This window comes from Camarhynchus parvulus, chromosome 7 (assembly GCF_901933205.1).
Source record: "Camarhynchus parvulus chromosome 7, STF_HiC, whole genome shotgun sequence".
NCBI lineage: Eukaryota > Metazoa > Chordata > Aves > Passeriformes > Thraupidae > Camarhynchus > Camarhynchus parvulus.
This window is the reverse complement of record NC_044577.1, coordinates 10193742-10219745: the sequence shown is the minus strand read 5'-3', so window position 1 is coordinate 10219745 and position 26004 is coordinate 10193742. Positions and strand designations below refer to the sequence as shown.

The 26004-nt window shown below is 37.9% G+C and overlaps 1 protein-coding gene across 1 annotated transcript; it reads left to right on the top strand.

Moving 5' to 3' along the window:
• The first annotated feature begins 8595 nt into the window (after positions 1 to 8595).
• On the top strand, positions 8596 to 24371 carry BOLL (boule homolog, RNA binding protein). Its single transcript, XM_030952540.1, has 10 exons — positions 8596 to 8733; positions 11629 to 11720; positions 13824 to 13878; positions 14315 to 14393; positions 16884 to 17050; positions 17572 to 17643; positions 18331 to 18378; positions 19430 to 19555; positions 21019 to 21093; positions 24354 to 24371. The coding sequence occupies exons 1-10, from the start codon at positions 8605 to 8607 to the stop codon at positions 24369 to 24371; spliced, it is 861 nt and encodes a 286-aa protein (XP_030808400.1). The 5' UTR covers positions 8596 to 8604.
• Positions 24372 to 26004: the final 1633 nt, after the last annotated feature.

The window sequence follows — 26004 nt, the reverse complement described above, 5'->3', positions numbered from 1 at the left end:
ATTTTTTAAGGGAGAATGGTAAAATGTCTTATTTAGTTTTGTAAATAACTAACCATTTTTTCCCAATCTGATTTTCAATGGTAGATGTTTGCCAAGAATTAAGTTCACTTACATGAAGATTCACATCATAAGTCACACCCTTCTTCAGATTTTTGGCCAAAGAGATTGAAGTTGGAGAAGTTAACAAGTAACTGAAAATAAGGTTTTTAATGGACAGCCTGAGATAATCCCAGAAGTCATGCTACAATCTAGGTAAAACAGAGTTTATTCATTCGTGCAAACAGTGAAGATTTCTCAAGTTGCCATGTTTAGTTTTTGTCTAGTTTTTAAGGAGGGAAGAGAAGGCATGTAATATACATTATAGCAGAAATTTTCTTGAGGATTTGAAGGAGTCTTGAAGATGAATTCTTACTCAAGTCTAATGATAATAATAATGACTCTTGTTTAAGGTAGGTGTAATTCCACTTAATGAGAACATTTACCAATGACTGGTTTTCACAGAGTTCTTTTTAAGTCCTCTGATCATTGCTTTTAGTATTTCTTCAGCTGTGACACATACACAGAAATTTAATTGTAGTTGTTGCTAACTTTCAGACTATGTGAACCTGTTAAGTACTGTGAAGAGTAGATGTATTTCATTTCCTCCATTCTTTGGTAATTACTTAAGAGTAGGTTCAAGTGTACTGTGTACCTTGACAGCTCAATGGACATATTCAGCGTTAGAAATGTACATGGCACCCACACACTTACCTGCAATTTTTTGGGATTATTTGGCTTATCATGAACTGCACAGTTGCTGAGGAAGCAGCATTAGTTTTAAATGATACCTATTAGCCAGGAATTCATCCTACTAAGGATAGAAAGTATTCTGGTAATATTCTAGTTCAAAAGCTACCCTTACAGTCTCTAATCTTGCTACCTCAGAAGGAAATTGCTACCAACATCAGAAGGAGTAATGTAAAGAGTTTTGAGAAAATCTGGTCAATATACCAAGAATGGAATTTAGGCTATTCTTCTGTCTGTTAATCATACAACATTCCTCATTGCCTTACTAGTTTTGGACATAAGTTAATTATGAGCATCCTGGACCATTGAGGTTCTGTGCAGTAGCCTAACCACCAGGAGAAAAGAATTCATTTAAATTCTTTCTGCAGGGTCCTGACAAGGATGTGAGGGAAAGTATCAAATAACCCATTTGCAGTGGGTCTATGTGGGGAGAATGTTGGTGATGAGAGCCTGAAATCCATTCTATTTCAGGTGCTGGTACAGGTCCAGTCGCAAGGATAGAAGATCTGCACATTGGAGAAGAGAACAATAGCTCATGGCTTCAACTGAGAGGTCAGTTTGCACTCAGAAATTGCTCCATGATGTGAACCAAGTCGATAAATTAGGATAATCCAGAGATTTGCTTCAAAAACTGCCCCTTGATCCAAACAAAAATGCTAAACCAGATGCACCTGAAGCAAGTAAGTGTTAAAAATACATTGCTGTCTTTAGATCACCTGTGTCTGACTGGTCTCACAAGGAAAAAGCTATACCCACATTTGGCTCATGTCAAAGAAAGCTGGTTTCCTGTGAAAAAAAGTCAAGACAGTATTTCCCAGCCATATTTCTAACAGCTTCTACACTGATTAAAGTGGTAGTATATGCAAACAGAAAACAGTTACCCTGTAAAGTCTTCCTTTTTAAACTGAAGCTAAAATTATATGCAGGCTGGTCTAGTCCTTGATACCACTTCCAAAAAGAGGGTAACATGAATCTGAAAATTGCTAAAAACATATTTATGTTTAGTTCTTTTTCATATGTGTAAAGTTGGCCCCTCTCTCTCAATACATTAGGAAAAGTCACCTCAAAAAAAAAACCAATCTGATTATGATCACACTGTAATCCTCAAAATAACTTAAATTCCTCTGGTATTAATTGAACACGATTTTAAGAAGATTAAAAATATTTTCCATCAGGGATGGAGTGTATTTAATCTTTTATTGCAAAATCTCATGTTCCTTAATGTCAGGTTAGAAGGATGTGGAAAAAAAAAGCCTAATGACTAATCTAAGTAAGCTTGTTTTCCTGAAATTTGCCACTGTGGGAGTATAGCATGCATAAATTGGAAGAATTGTTAACCACTGTTTATCTGTGTCTTTTTTGAGTGGGGTTCAATCAGCTGTTGGTTAAAATCTATTTGCTATCCTAACTTCCACTGTACTTTACATCAGGATTAGCACAACTGAAGCATTCTGCAAACACAAGGCCAGGAGTGTTTTACTCCCAAATACACAGATTTACAGACTAATCACTAATAAAATGTGTTGGGCAAACTTAGAATCACCTGTTTACTTTGTGGTTTGGAAGAATCCTCTCATTCTAACCAGTTACCCTCTTTTCATCTCATCTTAGAGGTACAGTCAGACTTGGTAGCAAGATTTGGGAGATTCAGGTGTATTAACTCTTCAGGCTATGCAGATGTCAAAAGGCAACAGAGCTTTTCTCATAGATACTTTGCATGTTTGATGGTCAAAGATGCCAAGAAATGGTTTTATGAGCAGATATTATACACAATGAGCCTCAGTGAGCCATACTTGGACACAGCACTTTTCAAAGGTTTGTGATTTGGGGAAGGATAGGAAAAAACTAAGGAAGAATGGAAGAATGATGTCTCTTGTTTTGTAAATCCCAAGGTCCATAGTGTGGGCCAAAAGTTACACTAGATTATTTCCTATGAGCCACTACAAATAAAACAAATGGAATTTAAATGACCTGTTTGTCCAAACACTTATACCCCCTTGAACTGAATGGAAAGCAAAAGGTAAAAAACATTTCAGAGCTCACAGATGTCCTGAGACTGTATTCTACCAAATGTAGGAAAAAGAGTGAATTGCAAATTGAGCAAAATAATATAGAAACAAAGCATAAAAATCCTGTAATCACTCACACAGATAAGTGATCTCATAAAGCTAGATTCTAACTGAAACAATATGGGAAAACCTCTTCAAATTCAGTGTTAAGTAAGAAAATAATAGCAATCCATTTTAAAAATCAATGCTTTCAGTTCTTCCTATGTATCTACTAATTGTTTTTAAATAAGGGGGACAGAGACAAGAGGAGATGAGCAGGAGTGTTGTTAGGGCAACAAGAAACAAAGTAGAAGCTAGAGACAAAGGTTAGAGAGAATGGTGGAAACTGGGAGGGAGTTAGAAGTCACAGCTCATAGAGAAGAGAGATGTGCCCAACCCAAAAAGGGAATGTTGTGGGAAAAGGGCCTGCAGTATGGAAATATCATATAAGAGAAATACACCCATTTGAATAAATGGAAAACTTACCAGAAATGAGTAACTTCTGCATTTTTCACGTAGCACTGACCATAACTTTTACACAGAGGAACTTCTTAGGTGACCACCATCAGTGCTTCTAAGCACTGTTAACTGCCTCGAGAGGTCTTCTCCAAGTCCTTGAATACCTAAGACCTCTTGGGTTTTTCAGTTTGAGCTCAGGGTGTAGAGAATCCAGTCACAAGCTTGTAAGAGAAATCAGTGTGTACATCTTCATAAGATACTTTTTTTTTTTAATACAGTTGTGTATGCAACAGAGACAGAAGCCAATCTTCTAGCAACATGCTAAGAAACATTGTTATGAACTTCAGCGCAGGAAGTAAGTAATCTTTCATCAGGTACACCTTCTGACAAGAATATATTTATATTTCCATGAAAAGATCTTACAAGGTTGGTGGGAAAACTAGCATTGTTATTCACAGATAATAATAATAGTAGCAAAAATGGTAGCATGTCTTTTCAAGGTCAGTGAATCAGTGAAATAGCAATTTGTTGTAAGGCCTCTGTATTACTCATAAAATATACTTGACTTTTTCTGCCTAGAGGATTTTTTCCTCCTCCCAATTAATTTTTGTCTCTATTTTTCTCTCTTGCTTTTTCTTCAGTTTATTTTTCCTCACTTAACCTCCTTGTCTGATGCTAAATAAAGAACAAAAGGCGAAAACCTACAGGCACCAGCATAGTCAGACTCTTGTCTTTTACTGCCTTTTTACTGTCCAGCACTGCCTTTTAATTTGTGGGAGAGAACAGCAGGGGAGATCATTTCATGCTGTATATATTGCTGACATGTGGAATCAGGAAAAACAGTTGCACTCCTGACTTCCTTTGAGGGTGGCTGCCTCAGCCTGGAAACAATTCCCTTAATGAAGCAGCCATGCAGTACCAGGGCAGCCCATCAGCCTTTGTTGCGATATTCAAATCTTGTATGCATGGCAGTATTTTATAGCAGCTCTACTCCTAATCTTTCTACATTTATAGGTGTGTTGAATTTTCAGGTTTTAAAGCATCACAGTAAAAAATAGCTCAATCTTTCTCATTTATTTGCAAAAGTCCTATTTTTGTCACAACTGTCTTATTTTAAATGTAAATGTCCCAGATTTGGGTTTCTTAACTAAAGGCAGAGGTATAATGTAGAAGATAAAACAATTAAAACTGTAAAATACACTTTCATGTCTCTGAATGTTTGTTTGTTCTTTCAGCTGTTCTCACTTTAAATTCTCCAAATCAAGATATGAAGCACATGAAAGGCTTGGGCTATTCTGCCTTTCACATCATTAAAATGTAGTGCTGTTCTCAGGATAAGCTTTGTTGCTGTCTGATAAATATTCATAAAATGAATGCAATTCAGCAGAGTTCTATAATCTCACAAAATAAGTGCTTCTAAAAAATCCTATCAGCTCTGCTGAAATTGCCTTTACTTTTATACAATTTTCTCAGCTAAAAAACCCCAAAAAACCAATAGTAAGAGTTAAGCATTGTATTGTTATATATTACAGACACAGAATTATTAGTAATTTTTCTGGGATTGTGGGTTTTTATTCTATGTGATAAGAGTAATGTTGCAGAAACTGATAGGTGTTGAAGCAACACCAAAAAATTAAGGAGAAGTGGAGAGTCCCATAAGGGCTGCAAGTCTGTGCTGTGCCTCAGGGAGCCTTACATGATGTGAAGGCTGTTTGGTTTAGGTGGGATGGATATAATTTGCATAAAGCAAAATACAAATATTTTAATTCAACTAAAATTTAAGGTAAACATTGTCAAGATACTCTTCCTTGAAGTCTTTATTTTAAAGCACCAAAAAAATGTAAACCATGAGAGTAACTAATGATAGTAGTGAGCCTGACTTTGAGTCTTGGGGTGACTTAGCCTGTGCATGTTTGATCACTTTGAAAAACAGCTTTCCCTGTGGCGTGGTTCTCTCAGCACACACTTGTCTGCATACCAGCTCCTGCTGTCATCAGATCAAGGATTTTTGTCAGGCTGCACCTTCGTACCTGCATTGATGATGAGTTTGGCATTTGAAAGACTCTTTTTTCCAGACCTGTTTAATACCAGAGATATTCTAAGGGCAAAATGCATTTGCAGACAGGATGAAATAATGGAACAGGAGGGCAGGTTGTAGTGCTGTTCAGTAAATGACCACAGAAGCACACTTGACACAAGCATTACTATTGGTGCTTCTCCTCCAGTTCAGTAAGGGTGGGAAAAAGAATATTTTGACTTTGAGTATTTTGGGGAGTGGTCATTAATGTGCTATTTTCCAGCTCTCTTGAGCAGACCAAAAATTTTACCTCCAAGTTCATCCTTGGAGATGACCCACAGCTGTTTTCAAGCTAGCCTGCCTGCTCAAGAGTCTTTTGGGAACCTTAGGAAGATTCTTTGAGTTGAAATAGGACTTTTACTTCACATTGATGGCTGTTCAGTTTAAGCTATATTCTGACCCCCATCAAGTATGGCCTGGTAAGTCAAACACAGGTAACTGCCTCCCCGGGCATTTTTGTTTTTGTCCTGCAGAGGCCAGATGAAATGTGTTACCCTGTTTTCCTCCGTTTCACACCCTAGTTGGGAGAATAAACCCAGCTGGGATTTGCCTCCCCAGGTGATGGGGTAATTGCTGGAGGGAGGTTCCTGGGCTGACTCAGAGCTTCAAAGCACGGTTCCGAGGGGTGGTACCGACACCCTCCTCAGAGCTACCACCGCGGGGAGCCAGCCAGGACCATCCGCCCCGGTGCTGCCGGTGCCACGGTACCTGCGGGGAAGGGAGCGCAAAGCAGCCGGGCCGCCCAACGCCCGCCGGGGCATCGGCACAAGCGGCCGGGGCTCCGGGCACTGAGCGGCCGCGAGCCTGCTCCGGGAGGCGCGGGGGGACCGGCAGCCCAAGGGCCTTGAGGCGGCGAGGTGCCGGGACAGAAGCACGCCCGGCCGCCCCGTCGCAGCAATCCCGGGATAGTACTCGGGGGCTGCGGGCATTTGGGGAAGGGGCGATTTCTCCGCGGAAGGCGGGCTGAGGCGTGTGAGGGAAGGGCTGCTCCATCGCGCTGAGCGCAGCGCCCACCGCCGCCGCCAGGCTGCGCCTCCCCCGCCCGTTGCAGGCCCGTCCCCCGCTGGCGCGCGTCAGCTGGGCGCGAGGCGGAGCTGAGGAGCGCGACGCGTGCCGGGAACGTGCCGGGGGCCGAGGCGGCTGCGAGGACCGATGGATCCCGAGGGCGCGGTGAGGAGCCCGGCGGAGCCGCGGGGCCGGGCAGCCGCCCCGGAGGGCGGGAGGGCGGGCGGGCAGCGGGGCCGTCCCGCTGGGGCGCCCCGGCTCGCGGCGGCCCGCGCGGGCCGCCATTTTGTCAGTGGCGGCCTCAGGCTGTGGAGAAGCCGCTGGCGGCCCCGGGTGTGCGGGACACGGTGCCGGGGCAACGGGGTCTGGCTCGGACCTTACAGCGCACGGGCTCTGGAAAGCAGAGGTGTTTAGGGACAGAAGTGCGCTTAATCACCAGGCCTTCGTGGAGTTGGGTTGTCTGACTGGGGGTGTACTCAGTGTAAAGCGAGTATTGCGATTCTGCTAACGAACAGTCGCCAGACACGCTAAGTAATTGATAAAAATATTGATGGATACAAATATCCGTATTAATTGGGGAAATTGATAAAAAGGAAGTTTACAAAACAGTAGAAACAAATATTTAGGCAAGTGATGTGCTGATGGCACGTATTTGGTTTGTTTAGTACTGTTTCCTTATTGCCACTCTGATGATAGAGAGGTGGTTATAGGAATACAAATTTTAACATGTGACACTTTAAACTCACTGGGATTTACCGTATTTACTCTTGTGAGTTCATAAGTGGTGTGTTTAATTCCTCATTTCTTCCATTGGGGTATTTGCATTTGTGGCTTATTTTAATGTATCAGCTCTTAAAACGTATACAGAGGAAATGCAATTTGGGCTCTTTGAGGTGAGGAATACATTTTGGCTGTGCTGTCAGCAGTTTGTTGTTATCGTTGAATCCAGAAATTTTCGTCCTGAACACAGTTGCCAGATGATTATACAGTTGGAGTTTGCTGTGAGAGATGGAGACTGTAACCTGTTTTGTCCCTCAGTAGTTTTTTGCTGTAAAAACAAATCCTCTTGGGCACTGTAGTGACTGTATTGGTTCCTCGCCTACTAGAGGTGGGGTTTGTTCAGGTTAGTACTCTAGAGTAGTATTCCCAGTAGGAGAGATGCATACTGGATTCTCTTGAACAGATCAAGTTAACAGCCTCGGGTTTTCCTCTTCCCCAAGTGTGTGTGTTTTAGTACATTTGGAAAGGACTTGTGTCTTCTCTAAAACTGAAATTGCATGAACTAAGCTGGATTTATTGTCTTTAAGATATCCATAATAATAGCACTAACCCATTACTTAAAATTAGTTGGAGTAACTCTTAGGTAGCTAAAGAAGTATTAAGTAATATTGGAGAAGATAGTGACAATACTATGTGCCTGCTGTACAGCTAGCATCTTCACACTTAGGGTTGACTTTGTAAGGCAGTATTATTTTGTTTTGAAAGGAGTTTACAGTTAAATTGTTTCACAGTTCACAAGTGTAAGCATGCTAGAACTTAAAACATCAGGCAGGCTTCACTAAATAATGGTTTCCATGACACCCCATTGTGTTATGCTCTTTTACTGGGGCAAGAGCAATCTGGTTGTTCTTCTGCAGAGGGAATTTCTGTTCAGACCACTGTGTTGTGTTTGTAGGCCAAGAGGGTGTTGGATTAAAATACCAGTCTTCAAGATCTGTTCTCATCCAGTGTATGGAGATTGTTGATTTCCTGTGGTGGAATTATGGGTGCTCAGCACTTCGAAAATTAATCAGAGGCTGTTGCAGAGAATAGAGTTGTGTAGATGTGTGTGAGAGCAGAGATTGAGTTTAAAATGTCCATTCTACATAGGCTGAAAATAAGGGCTTCTAGTAGAGAGAAGATACGTTGTATAATAGGATTTGTAACCTGAAATTTATGCAGCGGGGTGCTTTGCAAATTGAACCAAGATTGGTGTCCAGTTTGGAAGAGTGTTTAACGCTGGACTTCAGACCATAGTGTATTCACCAAGTTACTGAATTGATTAAGATTGAGCTTGTGTTTAAACACTGAGCTACATTCTGAATAAAAATACATGGTTAATGTTCAGCATCTGCTGTGCGTTCTGAAAAATTCTGTATGTATTGTCTGTTGAGAGTTGTTTCATTTACTGATAAATAACTAGTAAGATTTTTGAAAATGTTTTCTTTCAATCAGCAGGCCACTGATCAGATGCAAACAGAATCTTTGCCTTCATGTCCCAACACCGTGTCACCGGTGAGGTTAAACAATCTGATCGGTTCTCCAAGGTTCGGAACAGTTACTCCAAATCGTGTCTTTGTTGGAGGAATTGATTTTAAGGTATTCTTCCCTCTTTTTGCTGTTAAATTATAATTTATAACAGTATAAAAATTAACAGGGGAAAAAAGAGAGACACAGTCATGTGTATTTGTTTTGTTGGTAAGTCTTCTTCACTTTAATAGCCAAACCTACAGTAGAGAATAAAGCTTTAAGCTTTGATTTCCGTAACAGTTCTACAAAGTTGACTCTGTACATCTAGCTCCTAGAAGCTTTCGACACACCACTTCTTCAGAGTTTTCTTTTTTCAAAGAAAATAGCTTTGTCATCAGCAGAGCTGATGGAAGAAAAACATGTCGAACATTTTGTTTAGTGTAATTTAATAAACTGTCACAATGTTTCATATGGCCAGTGGAGCAAACCTCAGTGGCTTTTGTTTCTCTAACACTTCTGGTTCACACAAACAATTACAGTGTGTATGTTCCTCGCCATAGTAATTTTCTTAAAGGCAAGAGTTTGTTTTTAAAAGAAGTGTGTAAGCTTCTCTGGGTAATTTGCAGTATTGATCTTAATTCCTAGAATGCTCATGCCTGTGTGTGTTCCCTAAAATCTTTAAATAGCAGTGAACATTGGGCCACTCTTACCTTGTTCAGTTGCTTTTAACATTTGTGATAAGCTTAAGGTTAAGGTTTTTTCTCTCTTCCCACTTTAGATAATTAATTAAGCCATTGACTTTTGCAAAACGTGCTTGGTTTGCTTAGCTGTTGCTTTGTTCCCACCAAGAGTATTTTCTCTGTGTCAATCCTCCTAGACTGAGACCTGAGTACTGGCTCATTTCAGGAGGAGCAAGAATTGACAATTCACTCAGACTGTTTTGCATAACAAGTGCAAGAAATTCCAGAGTCTTCTCTTTTATTTGGCAGAGATAATTCAAATAGAGGTGTTCATATTCTAAGATGTATAGGACCTTCAGTACAATTAGACTTCATTAAGAGGAACAGTAATTTTTTGCACCAATAGTAAGCAAATTTCTGGAGCTATAAAAAGACCTCTCTTACTCTCTTCTGTCTTCACTGCAATTTCAAAGGTTAAAATACTCTTCTGTTTAACATCAACATTTTTATTAATTATCATACTTATTGTTCATTTTGATGGGTCTGTTGACTTGGTTCAGTTGCTGATACTTCAAAATTTATTGTGAAACTGTATTTTCAACAGCAGTTTAAGCATGTTTGTAATCATAACGAGGATGGAATTTTTTTTGCAGAGGGGCGAGGAAATAGAAGGGATGAAACCTCTGTAGCCATTTTAGTTGCTCTTCCATTTGGTATGATTCTTTATATCAAATACAACCTTAGATTTCTGATCTAATCCTCATAGAGTTTATATGTCAGTCTTGAATTGCTTTCTATTGGCAATCTCATGACAAAAAGAGTTGGGGGTTTTGGGGCTATTTTTTAAGCCAAAGGTCTTGTTCAAGTTGCTTGGGGTGATGCAAGAGCTGTTGACTTTATTTTTGTGGGAAAGGGAGACGGTTAATCAACAAAAACTTACTTGCTTTCTAACAAGCTCTTTTATGATTTTGCCATTTTGTCTATCACCATGGCAGTGATTCCTGTTTGCAGGGGGAAACACCTGGTCTCTCAAATTTAGAGAAACAATTCAGTAAGGGAAGTTAGAGTTGGGAACACTTTCATCTTGGTCAGAAAAGCTCTTTCTTTAGTGGTGCAGGCCATGTGTCACTGACAAAGGTGAATGCTAAGCCTTTACCCAACTTAAAGGATCTGACAAGTGCCTTTGTGTTCTCATAAGCAGGAAAAGGCAAGTCCTGAATGTGTTTCTACTAAGTTTCTAAATACTATGTTTGCAGATTTCACTGTGCATCTTAAAACAGCATTTCCTTCTTATTCTGCATTAATGCACTGCTCTGCACATAAACCTTTTCAAATTCATAGTTCCTGCAGCAAGCCCTTATGTCCTTGGATAGTACTTTGAGCGCCAGTCAATTTCAGACTTGGATGAGGCACATAAACCTTTGATGTGCTGGAGAGGATTCCCTGAATTGTATACAAACAATCAAAGTCGTTAACTTAGAAGTAAAACAGTACTTGATATACTTGAAGTTAAGGAGGAGTATAGATGAATGGTGTGTGCATGTAACTGTACTTCTCCCAGTGTTAGGTGTAGGATTAACTAAGGGCTATGTAGAGCAAAACTTAAAACTCAGAAGTGATACTTACTGCAGCATATGTGATATGTGCTTACATTGTAAAACAAAAATTCATAGAAGGCAGAGGAGTGTTCGCAACGCTTAGCTGAGTCTTTACATTAGAAAGTTGTCTTCTTCCCTGCATACTTGGAAGGGAGCAGTTCCTTCCAAGTTGACTTGCACCACTCTCTATTGAAATAACATTTTCTTTCTTACAGTGGGGAGTTTGTATAGTGTACCTGTACGTATTTGCAGACTCTCATGTTAAAACCACTTCAGAAAGAGGGATCATGGTGTATTCAATGGATTTGACCACTAAGTCGCTGTGATTTAGGGGGATTTATGTGACCTGTGTATATCTATATGCTCTGTTGTGTTGCAGTTGAAAGTATGGCAGTGATTTTTTGTACAGTAAACTGCTCTAGAGCGTAATTAACAGAAAATAGAATTTGGATCTAGTACACCTGCTTCATTGATCTTAACTGTAAAAGGACAGTTGTTACATAAATCTACTAATGAGGAGTTTCTAGAATTACTGTTGAATAATTAATGCAGTAGTTAAGTGGGCCCTGAGGCTCATACTTACTCATTCTTCTGTCTTCATATGCAGGGTTATAATTAGTTTGTAGCAAACTTCATCCAAAGTACATCCATTAATAGTCTTTAGGTAAACACTGAACTAATTAATTGAATAACTATGCAAACCAACTTTTCCTTTTTTTTTTCCCCTTCTTGATTTACTGTACTAGACTAATGAAAATGACCTGAAGAAGTTTTTTGCTCAGTATGGCAGTGTGACAGAAGTGAAGATAATAAATGACAGAGCTGGAGTATCAAAGGGGTTGGTATAGTAGAATAAGTGTATTGTGGAAATTGAAAATAGTAGAAAGCTGACTATAGTAAATTTGATTGATTTTTATAGCTCATAATATTTTATCACTGATGTTTCAGTTATTCTGGGTGTGCAAAAATGTGTTCTTGCCCTTTAATATCTCTTTATAAATATCTCCAATTTGCATAACTAAAATTCTTAGTCATGTTATAAGATGAAGCTGCATGTAGCTAGGACAGAATCAATAGTTTCCATTTTTTCAGGTTTTCTTAGTGACTGCTGCTTAAGTAGATTATCCTAGCAAGGTTATTTAGTTATTAAATATATTTCTCTTACTGAAAGCCAGTATGGAAAGGAGCCTAAAGTGGAGGAAGAACTGAGATACACCTGATTGTGCTGGAGTGCATGGCAGTAACAGATTTTTGTATGAAGGTTTTTGGAACAGCAGCATAGGGGACAAATCTGATAATAAATCATGATTACTTACAATGGAGACTGAGACTGGAAGTCACCAGTAGGAGAAATGACCAAGAACAAATACAGAGAAATCTTGAGATTGCATGGTAAAATTGCTGTAACCCAAAGGATGGTGATGTCAGTAAGGTGGGGAAGTGCACTGCCAGAGAAGGGAGGAAAGAGGGCTGAAGCAAAAAGGAATGTGCATGAGAGTTCACCTCTAAAGTTCTCTCTTGAGGGGTAAGGACCGTTTAATGCTGTCAGAGCTTCATGTGTCAGCAAGCTAATGTGCTGAGCTGCAGCTCTTAGCACAGAGAGTGCACTTGCATGACTTCAGAGACTTGGTCCCAGATCTGTCACCAGATCTCTTGCCCTTTTAGTAAATTCCAAGAAGTATCTGAAAATTGCAGTGTGTGTGTCCATATAGCCCATAATAATTGTGCAGTTGTGATTACCAACATATGTCTCACAGCAGATCTGTTGGAAAATAATTACTTTCCATGCTGTTAGGGTTTCTGTTGAATTCCAAGCACAGGCTTTGTTGCTTCTGCTTGACAAATGACTTTAAAAACTTACAAGTTTGTGATTACATCTGTAAGGTCCCAAGCAGAATACTTTGGCTTCTTTGAACTTGGAAATGTTTCCAGTTAAGAGATGCCAATACAAGAAAAGCCCACAAATTTGAAAGTACAGCTGGTCAGATTTATTGAAATTCTGTATTAAAATTAACATACAATTGCTCACAAAGAATGATAATGTTGTATTGCAAAATCTGATCTGCTGGCAGGAGGGGTAGGAGCTCGTACCTTTTGTCCTGTGACCCTGAGAAATGAACCATGACCCTGACAAACCATGTGCACAAAAATACACATCTCACAGATTTCAAAAATATTTGACATTTAAGAAGATTTATTGGAGGGGGGAGAAAGGTTTTTTGGGTTTTCTTATGTGTGTGTTGTATACATTCAGATACTTATTTTGCACTGGCAGTGTCACTTAGATTACTCTGGGAATGAATTGAGGGGGTTGGAAAAGCAGGAGTTCTGAGTGGAAAGCCTCTTTGATTTATTGCAGCAGTTAGAAGAGGTATTGTAAAAGACATACTATGTCACAAAGTATAAGAATTGCTTCATCCTTGATCTCTACAGAACTCTTTTTAATGCTAATCCTGTTAAGAATTACAGGAAAATTCACAGATAATGGCTACATCACTGCTTTTTCTGAGAACTCAGTTTAAAATAGTGGATTGTACTTGTGGCAGTGGGGAGCATTCACAGTTGTTGCTGAAGTAGGTGGGAGCTGTGCTATGAATTACAGTATAATATTAACTTGGAAGACATCTCAAGTGTCTCATCTTTGGCCACCTCAACAAGTGAAAGGTTTAGATCAAAATCTTTTTTTAATAGCAATGAAGGAATTTAAGGCATAGGCTGAGTAACAAGAACAGCTGGTCATTCTTGGTAGTATATTGCCACATGCTTGAATGTAATTAAAAAGGTGCTAAGAATGCAGTTGTTAATTCAATCTTTACTTCTAGGGTTGTTTTTTTACCCATTAATTTACCTTGTAATGCCACTTGTAGTGTACATCAAGTAACTATGTGCTGTGTTTGCAAATACACACTTTAGAGGCTTAGCTCCTGTTATTTTTGTTTAGGTATGGCTTTGTTACATTTGAAACCCAAGAAGAGGCACAGAAGATTTTACAAGATGTAAGTGACAGTCCCCATTATGTTTGTCTCTTAAACGAATTCATTGATTTCGTACTAGGCCTGAGTACTCTGGTCCTCTGTTTGCCAAGTTGCATTTGAAGATAAGTTTGGTCTGATAGTTAAAATGGTTTAAAGAGATCTGCTATAAGATTTTTCTTATATGAAATTCTGATCATCCTCTGATTTTTTTTTCTTTTGTCCTACTCTTCTATTTTGAGTAATGTCTCTACAACTTCCTTTTATGTTGCAATCTACTATGTGTTAGTATTAAAAACAGACCTTGAGGAATTTCACCAGGTTCCAGACACATATCCTAGGATCTGGTTTCAACATAACTGCTCTCATGCTCAAATGTCTAACCTACTAAGTTATTTTTTGCTTCTCAGATACCTAGATCTGTGTAGAGAATAATAATGTCTTATTTCTTTAATTCTAGGCTAAAAAGCTCAACTATAAGGATAAGAAATTGAATATTGGACCAGCAATAAGAAAACAAGTGCGGAGTCCTAATGCTCGTATGTATTTTTACTTGCATTTGTGTATTGTCAATATGAATAGAAGTTTTTAACCAAGATGTACTTGGTCTTGCACTGCATTAATGCTGTGTGTTGTATGTGCTCAGAATGGTTTGCAATGGAAGCAAATGCATGCAAGTGGAAATGTTGAAATAAAGAGATTTATGGTGTCTTGGTTCTTTTATCTCTCCATGTGTTGTTTCTTTTACCTTATTGGAGAGAGTTACTTATTTAGGAACAAACTGAATGGAAATTCAAGGTAGCCTGGTAGAACCTTAAATCTAAACATTCAGTGTGTCCTCACAGGTTCTACAGGATAAAGCAGGCTCTCCTGGTTAGTGGCATCGTTATTCATTCATTATTTTATGTTATTAAAACCCATTAGGATTGTTGCATCTTGCTTTCTTTGGTAGAAACCATAAGGAATGGGTGATTGCAGTCCCCACTCTCTTCTTGAGCTGTTTTTTCTAAGATATTGAATGGATACTGAAAATGTAGGCTATAAATCACCAGCTTTTAGGGTGAGATCGGTCAGTTGTCTTCAGTAAGGGCTGTGTGTCAGAAATGTAAAACAGATTTCTTTTTTAAGTATAGCAGGCAATGAAGTGTACTTTGGGATTTTGCTCCCGTATTTGTCCTATGGTACCTTTTGGAACAGTTAGGAAAAACCCATCCTTTAGCTCATCTTCATTCTGAGGCCAGAATACAGAAGAATGTTGATTTAATTCTGAAGCTTTCTTTAGTTTGTCATGCTCTATTAGGGGTGGTTCATGTATACGCTGCTGCTGTTGGTGCAGACACACTTGCTGAAGACAGGAAGTTTGCCTCCTTCCCCCCTTGTGCCCAAGTATGCCCTTTTCCCTTGTGTAAGTGTATGGGTTATTATTTGCCATGGGGAAATGGAATACTTGTTCCAACTGTATAGTTTCTTTGCTCTAGAAATTATTCAGTGTGATCTTTGCTCAGTCATCATCATGAGATTGTATGCCATTTTCTTGCTATGCTTTATTTCACTTTCCATCTTTGACTTGTATTTTCTCAGTTGTGTTGCCTGACTTGTGGGGGTTCCTTCCTCTGACTCTTGTAATGAATGTGTAAATTGATAGAAAAGGGGCATATCTCTGTGTTTTAATTGAGACATGAAGCAACAGAGGGGTAAACCAAAAATCTTTATAAAAAGCTTTTCAAAGAAAGCTGCTGCACTCTTTTGAGATCTTTATTTGTGGACCTCTTCAACTCCCTGTTGTCTCTCATGCCTAGCATAGATCTATGATATAAGATCATATTGCCATCCAGACACATCCTCAGACCTGGTTTCAGTATGTCTGCTCTCATGCTCAGTGTATCTGTCACCAGAATGCTTTGTCCTACTGCAGCTCGTCTTGGGTTCATGAAGCCAAAACACCTGGACTTACAAATGCCACTGTAGAGCTGTGGGTTCCATTATATTCCACAGAATTAGAGAGCTGGACAATTAACTGCTGTCTTCTGTAGCCCACATATATAGTGTTTGTCTTTCATACTGTAAAGCAAAATTATTTTTAGCTTGTCTGTGGTAGGATTATTTGGAGTGAGGGCTTTGAATGTAATTGGGAGAGCCACTTGGTTTGCTTTTCCCCTGCATCAAAATGTATTTTTTCATCAGTGAATTTTCTGCGTTTGATGAGGAGGATTTCCTTTTTCTTTGCCAGAGACTTACTCAACACTGGCAGAAAGTTTGTGCAGTTACTTGTGCAATTACTTGGTAGCTAGTGGACATGGGATTGTGTTGATCTCCATATCTGAGATACCAGTAAGTGCTACTCTAGATTGCTGACTGGAGCTAAAACAGCCTTTAGTTTTCCTAAGGTGTGCTTAACATTATCCTGACAAACATCTCAATCTGTCTATGGATAATCTATCAGCTGTGTTGTATCCAGGTGTCTTAAGGCTTTTGAGGAATTAGTCAAACTCTTACTATCAATAAAAGCTCTTGAATCCCTGTGGGACCCTTCTTGGTCATCCACTGATCATTCTGGTGATTTCTGCAGTGTTCTGTCTGTTCATAAAATGGCCCTTCATGGTGGTTTTTACCTTTGCAAGGCAAGATGAAAAACTAAAACTTACATAGTGATGTTGTTTATATTGTGTTCTTCCTTGTTTTTTTCTGTACTATGTTACTATTTTGTGGTTTCAGGTTCAGGTACAGAATTAATTTTCCTTTTTTTTTTTTCCTCTTCAGAAATCTCCCCATATTATGTGTTGTGTTTAATTATTTGTATGGATGTCATCTTCTGCAGCCTTTCCCATATAGCTCTGGGGACATCCTGTGGCCATCTGCTTTCATGATCGTGTTTGAGAGGGAATTGAGATGGCATTAGACAAGCTGCTCCATGTTCTTTCCTTTGAATGTTTTCTTTCTGTGAAGATCAAAAGTGATCTTCTCTTTTTTCATGGTGTACACATCTGAAAAAAGTTATTTACAAGTAAGTTTTTAAATATTTATTCCAGGTTCTGCTGTGACACCACAAGCTGGTACAATGTATGCAACTACTGCTGTATCACCAGAAGCTGGTACAATGTACTTGACCACTTCCAGTGGATATCCATATGTTTACCATAATGGAGTGGCTTATTTTCATACATCTGAAGTCTCTCCTGTTCAGCAGCCATGGCCAGTAAGGAATTTATTTTGGTATTTATGCGTTTCTATGGACCAGGATAGCTGCAGTGGTTTCAAGTCTCTTCTGCTTCATTTTCTTCGGCTATGCCTCATGCTAATGTTAAAATGGCTTCCTGATATTAGACTTTGTGTTGCTTGGTTGTTTTTTTTTTAAATAGCACTTCAGTTTATTTAGCTTCTACAGAGCACTTTTCCTTTGGTGTGTCCTATTGAGCGGGACAGTTCATAATCAGTCTGGGCCTTGCCCCAGGAATAAGTTCTACTATCTCTAGATAGTGATGGCCTAGTGCTTTCTAGAAAGGTGTAAGTGAATATGCCAGAGATTTTTGTTTGATCTAACATAAGCTGTTAGAGACACTGGATTTGAAGCAGTTTAAGTGTAGGTTAAAATTTTGTGAATCATTTTCAAAAGGGAGGGAGGTGGTTTAGTATCATATTACTCCAGAGCTGTGTGTAATAGCAGTGACAGTTTATGAAATTGCTGCATTAAGATTTGTAATTTCTTTTCTTTTGAAGTCTCGCTCTGTTTCCAGTTCACCTGTGATGGTTGCTCCACCTGTTTATCAGTCTCCTACATACCATTATCAGGTATCTGTTTGAAAATGATTTTCAGACCATCACTAATCCTCCAGCCATGCAGTTCTCTTTGCAGCACTGTCCCAGGTCTGTTTAGTCTTAGGAAATAGTTTGTAATAATAGTGTGAAACATATTTTAACTTCATTGAAGACTTTTCAGTAGAATATAGTTTATTTTGCTATGTAACTACATGAAAGTTTAATAAATTACATTTTCTTTTGTAAAAACAAAAGAATATTGTTGCAGGACAGCTGGTTTATCATCTAAGCCAGACTCCTACTCAGAGTAGGGCTGGTTAAAACAGATTTCTTGAGTACTTGTCCAGTTGGGTTTTAAGTAGCTCCAATGATGAAGATTGCCCACAGTGTTTCTGGAGAGTCTCTTCCTATACTTGACCCTTCTCATCATAAAACATCTTTCCCTTAAAGCCACATTTTTAGTGGTACAGCTTGGGTCCATTGATTCATGTGCTCTGAGCACCTCTGTTGAGAACCTGACTTAAGTTTTTGAAGTTTATGAAATGGTCAAGTTGGAGGCTGAGTAGAAAGAGATAAAACCACGTTCCTGAGTAATTCGGGGCTTAATGAAAATCATATTTCCTCTTTTTAGCTAAGAATTAATTACAGATTTGAGAATAGTAGTATTCTATGTGTATTTGTTCTTCACCACATTAGTGATACCTTCTTGTTCAATTTTAGGCACCAACACAGTGTCTTTCAAGTCAGTGGCAGTGGTCTGTTCCACAGGTAAATACAGTTCATAGTTGCAGCATTTTACCATTACTTTTCACCTAGTTTAGAGGTATGCTGTGCTTATCTAAGAGGGAGATTTCCCACTATTCACAACTTGGTTGAAATTAGTATTAATTGCTGTATTTTACCAATGTATTTACAACATTTACTGCTACAATGGAAGGCATAAAATAATGTCTGTTGAAGCACTAAATATAAGTCTGATGTAGAGAAAACATCTTCCCCTCTCCTTCTGTTTAGCAAAATATTTGTATCAAATTACCTAAGAAATTCTTTAGAAGCAGTTAAAAACTACCAAATTTCACTTGATTAAAGAAGTGGATATTAACTTACCAATTAACTGATAACTGTGACATTTCATAGGGGTAGAGTTGTCAGGAGCACATGGAGACACATTGGGTGAAATTAGACCCAGGCCCTTGAAGTAGGAAGAAGTTATTGTTAACAGTCATTTTTGTGGGGAGAGTTTGTATGTTTTGTAAAACAGCAGCTTAATATGGAAGTCTGAACACTTGAGGAACTTGAAGAGTTTGAACCTGAAGGGAGGACCAAGTCCCTTAAGCTTGAGCTGTTACAATGCAGCCTCATTATTTTAATAGCAGCCAGCCTTGTCCAATTATGGTCTGTTCCTCTCTAATAGATCAATCCACTGCTTTGAAATCAGGGTGCTGAATTACAGAGATTCTCTAATTATTTTAAAACAAAAAACTTGTTTTGCTAGTGTAACCGTGTTGCAAGGGAAAATTTAACTCTAGTATGTTTCTGTGATTTTAAGATTAAATGTGAATTTTACAGGTTTTAGGATTTTGCAATGTTCTCCAAAATGTGAATAAAATCTGAAAACCACATAAAATTAAAGGGCTTTTTTTTCTCCTACTACCTGACCTTTCTATCCACTTCCCTCTCACTTAGTTTCTTTAGGTTATCAAAGATTAATTTGACACTTTATTTTAAAGCTTTATATGTAGTAAAGACTGTAAAATAAGCTCTTCTATTTATCCTGCTTAAATTACAAAATTTATTAGAATAATGTGTTTTATTTCAGTCTCCTACCTCTTCACCTCCACTCCTGTACCTGCAACCATCTGAAGTCTTTTATCAGCCAATAGGAATTAACCAGGAAGGTGGATGTATATCTCCACCTCTCCTAATGGAAGCTGCAGTTCCTGAGGTATTACAAAAAATGTAAAAAAGTGTACTGAAAATTGAAGTGCTTATTTTTTTTTTTTTGTGATTGAAAAATACAGTCTTTTATTTTAAGCACTGGCTATTGGAGCAGTGAGGTCAACTGTTCTGGGACTTATGTTGATGTTAAACAATTTCGGGTGTCCTCAGGTTAGAACTTCCCTTCCTGTCTAGGAGAATGCTTTGATTCTGAAACATTTTAGAGAGCCACAAATGTGTTGCAGACAGCAGTATAAGGACTTGTCAATTGGTTTTGTTTGCAAGTAATGTTTAAATAAAATGGCAGTTCATTCTTTGGAATGTTGGGTTGAATATCCCTGAACCACAATAGTTTTCTAAAGTAATTCTTCTGTGAGTAGAAGCTTGTTTCTAAATATTCTGATGATCTGAATTAATTAAGAGTGCTTTATTGTACTTTAAAAAATTCTTAAGCATTAGAAATGTTACTGATATAGAATTAAAAAACTGTAAGCAAAAAATACTTAATCATTCAATCAATCTCTTCATGCTTGGATATTAAAATTTATAGTAGATGGCTACAGGAACAACTGAATTACACACATTTTCACTTTGGTATTAATTGGTACTTCTCAAATATTCATTCCTCATGAACAGGGAGGCCAAAATAGATGTTAAATTAGGATATCTAATTATTAATACTAGTAATCAAGTATGGTTCCAAAAGTAAATGGGTGTTTTATTCCTACAAGAGAAATTCCAAAACTGGTATTTCGGACATCTGAAGTGGAAAATTCTGACATTCTGAAGTAATTTAATTTCCCTACGAAGATACTGAATAATACAAGGCTTGGGTTATGGGGATTTTTCTTCCTTTCTGAAGGTGCATAAATCTTGGTATACGTTTTAAAATCATAATACTATTAACAGTACTATTTTACTGTTACTATTTCATGATTTTGATATAAGGGTGTACAAAGATCTGATATCTGTGAGCACTCAGAAAATAGTTGAAATTATTTAAGGAATATTTGGATATAATGTGGTCTTGGTTTACAGGTAGGCAAATTATTCATGTTAAAGGAAACAGTGTTTCAAATTTCAGAAGAATTATGTAAAATTCCAAGAATAGTCTGCATTACTTGTATGTAAATATTGTATAATACGGCTGGGAATTATATTTTCAATGTGCTAGTCTGCACATTTAAACACTGTTCCCATTAGAGCTGAGTGAAATGGATTTGTAATAGAGAAGCTGCTACTTCCATCCAAGGAAGTGATTTATGACACTGATTTAAGATAAAGTAACTTTACTAAACTTTGCTAATCAGTGGGGAAACATGGATTTAAATATGGAAATTGTTTTTAAAAAGTCAGTAGTTCAGCCCACAATTTGTAGTTTTAAGGATTCTAAATTCCTATGAAAGGCATAAAAGACTTACCATTGTGAAAGAAGCTTTTGTGCTAATTTTTTGTATTTTTTCATACCAGCTGTATTCTGATCATGGAGTTCAAACGCTACATCACCAGCCCTATGTCCAGAGTCACATAGCCATGCCTGCAGCTGTGAGTATCAAACCAAGATAGTTACAGCAAGCACTGCAGTATTGCTGTCTTCTTTCTTGAAGCAGTGACAGTAAGACAAGAGGGCAATAGTTGAAAAAGTCTTTTAATCATTAATTGGTACATAAGGAAATGGGAAATATTGGAAACAAACTGAGATTTTTCTTCAATTGAAGTTTTGTTACAGAGGGACAAACATGTTACTTGTTTTGGAACTATTTGGAGAAACTAAGAAGTCAAAACATGCCTAGTTATTTTAAGACTGAGCTACAAAGTAAATGACAAATAAGAAACATTTTGAGAGAAAATGGTGAACGTTATTCAGCTCTTTAAGATGATGGTTACAAATCCTTGTTTCTTTCTCTGGGTCTTTACCTTTTATTCGTTCCTTCAGCCTTAGAAAAGCACCTCATGTTATGAAGAGTTGAAATTTTGAAACATGGAGAATGAAAAGCTGTCCCAGTCAGTCACATCTGGGTGTTTTCTTGTGCACTTCTGATTTAGAAAGGCCATTTGAATATTATTCCATGTCGCCTGGTGCAAGTTGTTGGATTTTTTTGGTTTCCAGTTTAAGGTGCTCTTACCTAAATTGATAAGGCTGTTGATGCCATATATGAAAAAATGTCAAAACTGATTTGGCTGATGACAGAGATCTAGAGCTGTCAGTAATTATACTCGATATTACAGCACCTACTCTTCTGTGAAAGGTGCTTACTCAGCTGCAAGTGGAAGACTAAACATGAGTGAATAAAAGTCATGTTATAAGCTCTCTTTTCCACACATTTTGAACTTATTTCAGTTTTAGCATTTTTCCTGACTACTATGTAACAATATGTACTGGATATTTCCAGCAGAGGGGGCTGTAACCCAAGTATTGCCTTGTAATAAAGTGCCCTCTATTTCTTGCTCATTCTTTCCTGTTTTCTCAGAAGTCTTGCTACCTAGAATTAAAACTCTGCTCTGTTCAGGTGTCAAGTGGATTCACAGATAGTTAAACCCTTCCAAAGACTTACTGAATTCTGATAATTTTATTCATTGCAGGTAGATGCCGAGTAGTCTTTGCATTTTAAGTTTTATTTAGTTAGCTAGCTTCATTGACTAGTAATTAGTAGCTCTAAAATATAACTTTCCCTTTAAAATTTTCATACTACCTTTTCACATACCCACTTGGAGTTTGAATGTGTTTCCCAGGTAATGAATATGATCAGCTTGTATTGTGTGTCTGTGGCTGAGCTCTCATCAATGATTGAAAAAGACAGATGTTGGCAGCACACTGCTATGTGTTAGGCAAGTGCCTGTGGTATTACCACCTGCTCCCCAGCTGCAAAAGGCAACTGCCTGGTGGCTCTAGTCTGCTTAAAATACCCCAACAAATATATCTGCTGCTTGAAAACTGCCAAGTAGTGGCAGTAGTAATGCCTGAAGTAATGGCTGTACCTTGGAGGTAATCTGCTAATTGCCTCTATTGCACTGTGTATTCCCAGTGCAATTCCTGGGCTTTGTCCTAGGAGCTGTAAGTCACGTGGTGAGAGTGGGATGCTACAGCTGCTATCCAGATATTTTTGGCAGTTGTAGACTTCTTGCAGCTTTCAAATGCAGCTCACAGCACATCATTCTCTCTGATCATTCTATCATCAATACAAATAGTAGTAACTATTGAGTTACATCAACAAAATGCTATTTTTTAGTATAAAGTTTTTAGTAGTGCTAAATGAGAATTAGAAAACAACATATTCCAACGTCCAACTATACATTATTTTGAGATCCAAATTTGGTATTTAAGATCAAGTTTGAATCAAAAACGCTAATCCCCTCCCTGTGTTTGTGAATATATTTACTTTAAGCCTAATTCTTTTGTCAGTTAATAGCATGTTCTGTTGATGATCACATGACTTCAGATATTCACGTCTGTACAAATGGATAAGGCTAACATTCATTATCAAAGGCTGCCAAGTGATGCTTTTTTTTAGGAAGTGAGAAGATTTCTCATCTCTACTGGAGGTTTCAGATCATCTCCACATTAGAAGATGATATAGGAATGTTTGGATGCTTCCAAAGAATATGTGTTAAATAGTGTCTGGTGGTAAAAGTTACCTGGGCTATAGTACCAGTGGAAACTTTAGTGATGATTGAAATTTGTGATCTCTGATTTCAGGCTCAGGACAAATACCTGTGAATTAAGTTTTACTTTTGTTAAGTGTTTATCTGAAGTTCTGAGGCACTGGCCTGGTAAATATTGTATATTTTGTGTGTATACAAGGGAGACCCGTGAGGAGCTGAGCACACAATTGCAGTCTACAGAGTGAGAAAAGTGTAAAAGGTTCTGGCATGTGGATTGAGTGGGTGGGTAGGGTTTGTTTTATTTCATGCTTTTAGCTTTTTTTTTTATTATCTACCCTTTTGAGCTGCTGTGTCCCCTTTGGGGGGTAGGCATGGTTCTAGTCCGTTGCAGTTACTGCTTTTCCCATAGTTTTTGTCAAGCAGTGTTTTTGGATGGCATCAACAGTACCAGACAATAAAGTGTTATTTGTGCTATAGCTCATGGATGCTTGCATTCACATCATAGTGGTGCATGATGGCCTTTGCATGGTGAGTGTTCTGTAAATTTAACTGAACATAGCAGACTGTTTTTCTCTGCAGGTAAGAGTAATAGGGGAATATTTGTGTTCAGTGTATATAATCCATATAAATGTACATGTGTTTGTAAATGTATGTAAATGTTTGTATAGATACACATGCAGGTAGATTTACATAAATTGTGTCTATCATAACAGTTCTGGTGTAATAATTTGGGGGAAAAGTTCACTTATTTTATATTTGTACTGCATGTTATTGTCTGATGTTCCATCTGAAGCAACAAAAAATATTTTCTGTATAGGTAAGAGAAATTGAAAGAGGCTAAGCCTTTTGTTTATAGATATGTTAGTCTAAGAAACATCAATCTAAACTTCTAGTTGTATGATTGCCAAGAGACTTATCACTAGCTGCAGCTAGGTCTGTTGCCTCTAAAATGGCTAGTTTTAAACTCCCCTCACTAATTGGATATTAACATGGAAAGGTACAGGAACTGCATGCTTTTTCTCATGTTTCATTCAGTGTCCTCTTCACAAACTTCTTTTCTGTTTATTTGCTCTTACTTCAGTTCTGTGGGTTTTTTTCTTTTGCTTTCTCTTTGCTTGATGACACTATGGAGAATTCACTATTAAAGCATTTGGGCCACTCTAGTCTATCTTTACTGATTAATTTTTTTTTTTTGTGTCCAGTCCTTCCTGTGTGGCTGAGATCCATCATCACCAGAACAGCTAGCAGCTGCCAGTTGTGGCATTTGGGGTCAGTTGTTTCATTGCAATGCTTGCTATTTATGAATAGTAAATAATAAAATGTGCTCAGATCTAGCACAGTCTGCAGCATCACTTGCCTGCTTCCTGCAGTTTGACACTTGCTAATAATTCTCTTCAGAAACCAAACTCTATATAATCAGTGTCATTCATTCCTGGGATGGTAATGTATGTGTAATCTCCATCATTTTAGTTAAACTGCCCGAATTTTATATGGGTTTGGATTGTTTTCCTTCAGTAAGAATGAAATTTTCTCTACTACCAATGTATGATTCTTTTATTTTTGAAAACTGTTTTAATTCCCTTTTGACAACTTCCCTTTTTCCTCTCCCTATTTTGTGCAATTTCCAGTAGCTTGTGTTTATAGGGCTGTACTCTGGCAGGTGCTCAAGCATGCTTTTACTGTGAAAATGCTGCCTCTTTGTTGCTTACACTTTTTAAAAAATTAGGATTTTCATGAAAGGAGGCCTAGGGATGAATATATATTTTGCACATCTTAAAATTTGAGTAATTTTCTTACTTGATAGCCTTTAAACAGCTCACTGATTTGTAGCAGGGCCTTGCTGTATGTTAAGATGTGCCTGCATGATTTACTCTTAGCTGTGGCTTTTAAACAAATATTAGAAGCTTACCTGTGTAAAACTGAGCATAATTTTCTCAGTAGACAAAGAGAATATGTTTGTGTCCTACCTATACTAATAGGAGTTAAACTAAAGGAAAAAGAGAAACACATTGGGGTTGAAATCCTGTAAAGTGGATATGAAAACTGAAGAGCATGGAACCTTGGAAGTTTTGAAAAGCAATGCACAACATGATGGGGAGTTAGTAGCTGATGAAAAGAGACTGAAATCTTGAGATTTATAGTGGTTTGCATATCCTGATAGAGGTGTATGAACTGCTGCTGGTTGTATTAGGAAACCATCAGAGCCAGAAGGGAGAGTAAAAAGTTAAATTTAACAAAACAAAAAAGAAATTAGTGATGAAAAGGTCTGGCATAAGAAATAAGGTTAGAAAAAAAGGACAGTCTGAGTCTGTCATATGACATAGTTAAGTAAAGAGTAAAAGAGATGGACAGTGTACCTTTGGGATACAGAGTAGCTGAGATAGGGGGATGGTAAGAGAATTTGATCTTTGGAAGAAGAAACAGAATAGTATAAGTATTCTAAAATCTGTTTGTGCCAGTACCTAAAATGGTAGCTGTGTTTTCTGCATCTTGCCATCCTTTTGTCAGCAGCTAGTGGCATCCACTGACAAATTATGTAAGCACAGTCCACTGCCTCTCAGTTTACAAATAAAACAGCTTTCAGTTTGTTAGCTCAGGTTTTATGGGTCAGGTACTAAAAATTTAATGTCAGCATTATTGTAAGTACCCATAGTAAAGCATTGCTCTAATCTACATTACAGAGAATGCTGAAGGAAAGAAAAATTGAGTTGGTTACATAGGCTTTCACAGAATGCTTTGTAAAAATAAATTTTCTCCATCAAATTAGAAAGAGGATACAATTATTTAATACCTTGACATCCTTTAGTAAGACTGTATGGTCAATGAACAAAACTGGGTTATTTTCTTTTAGTA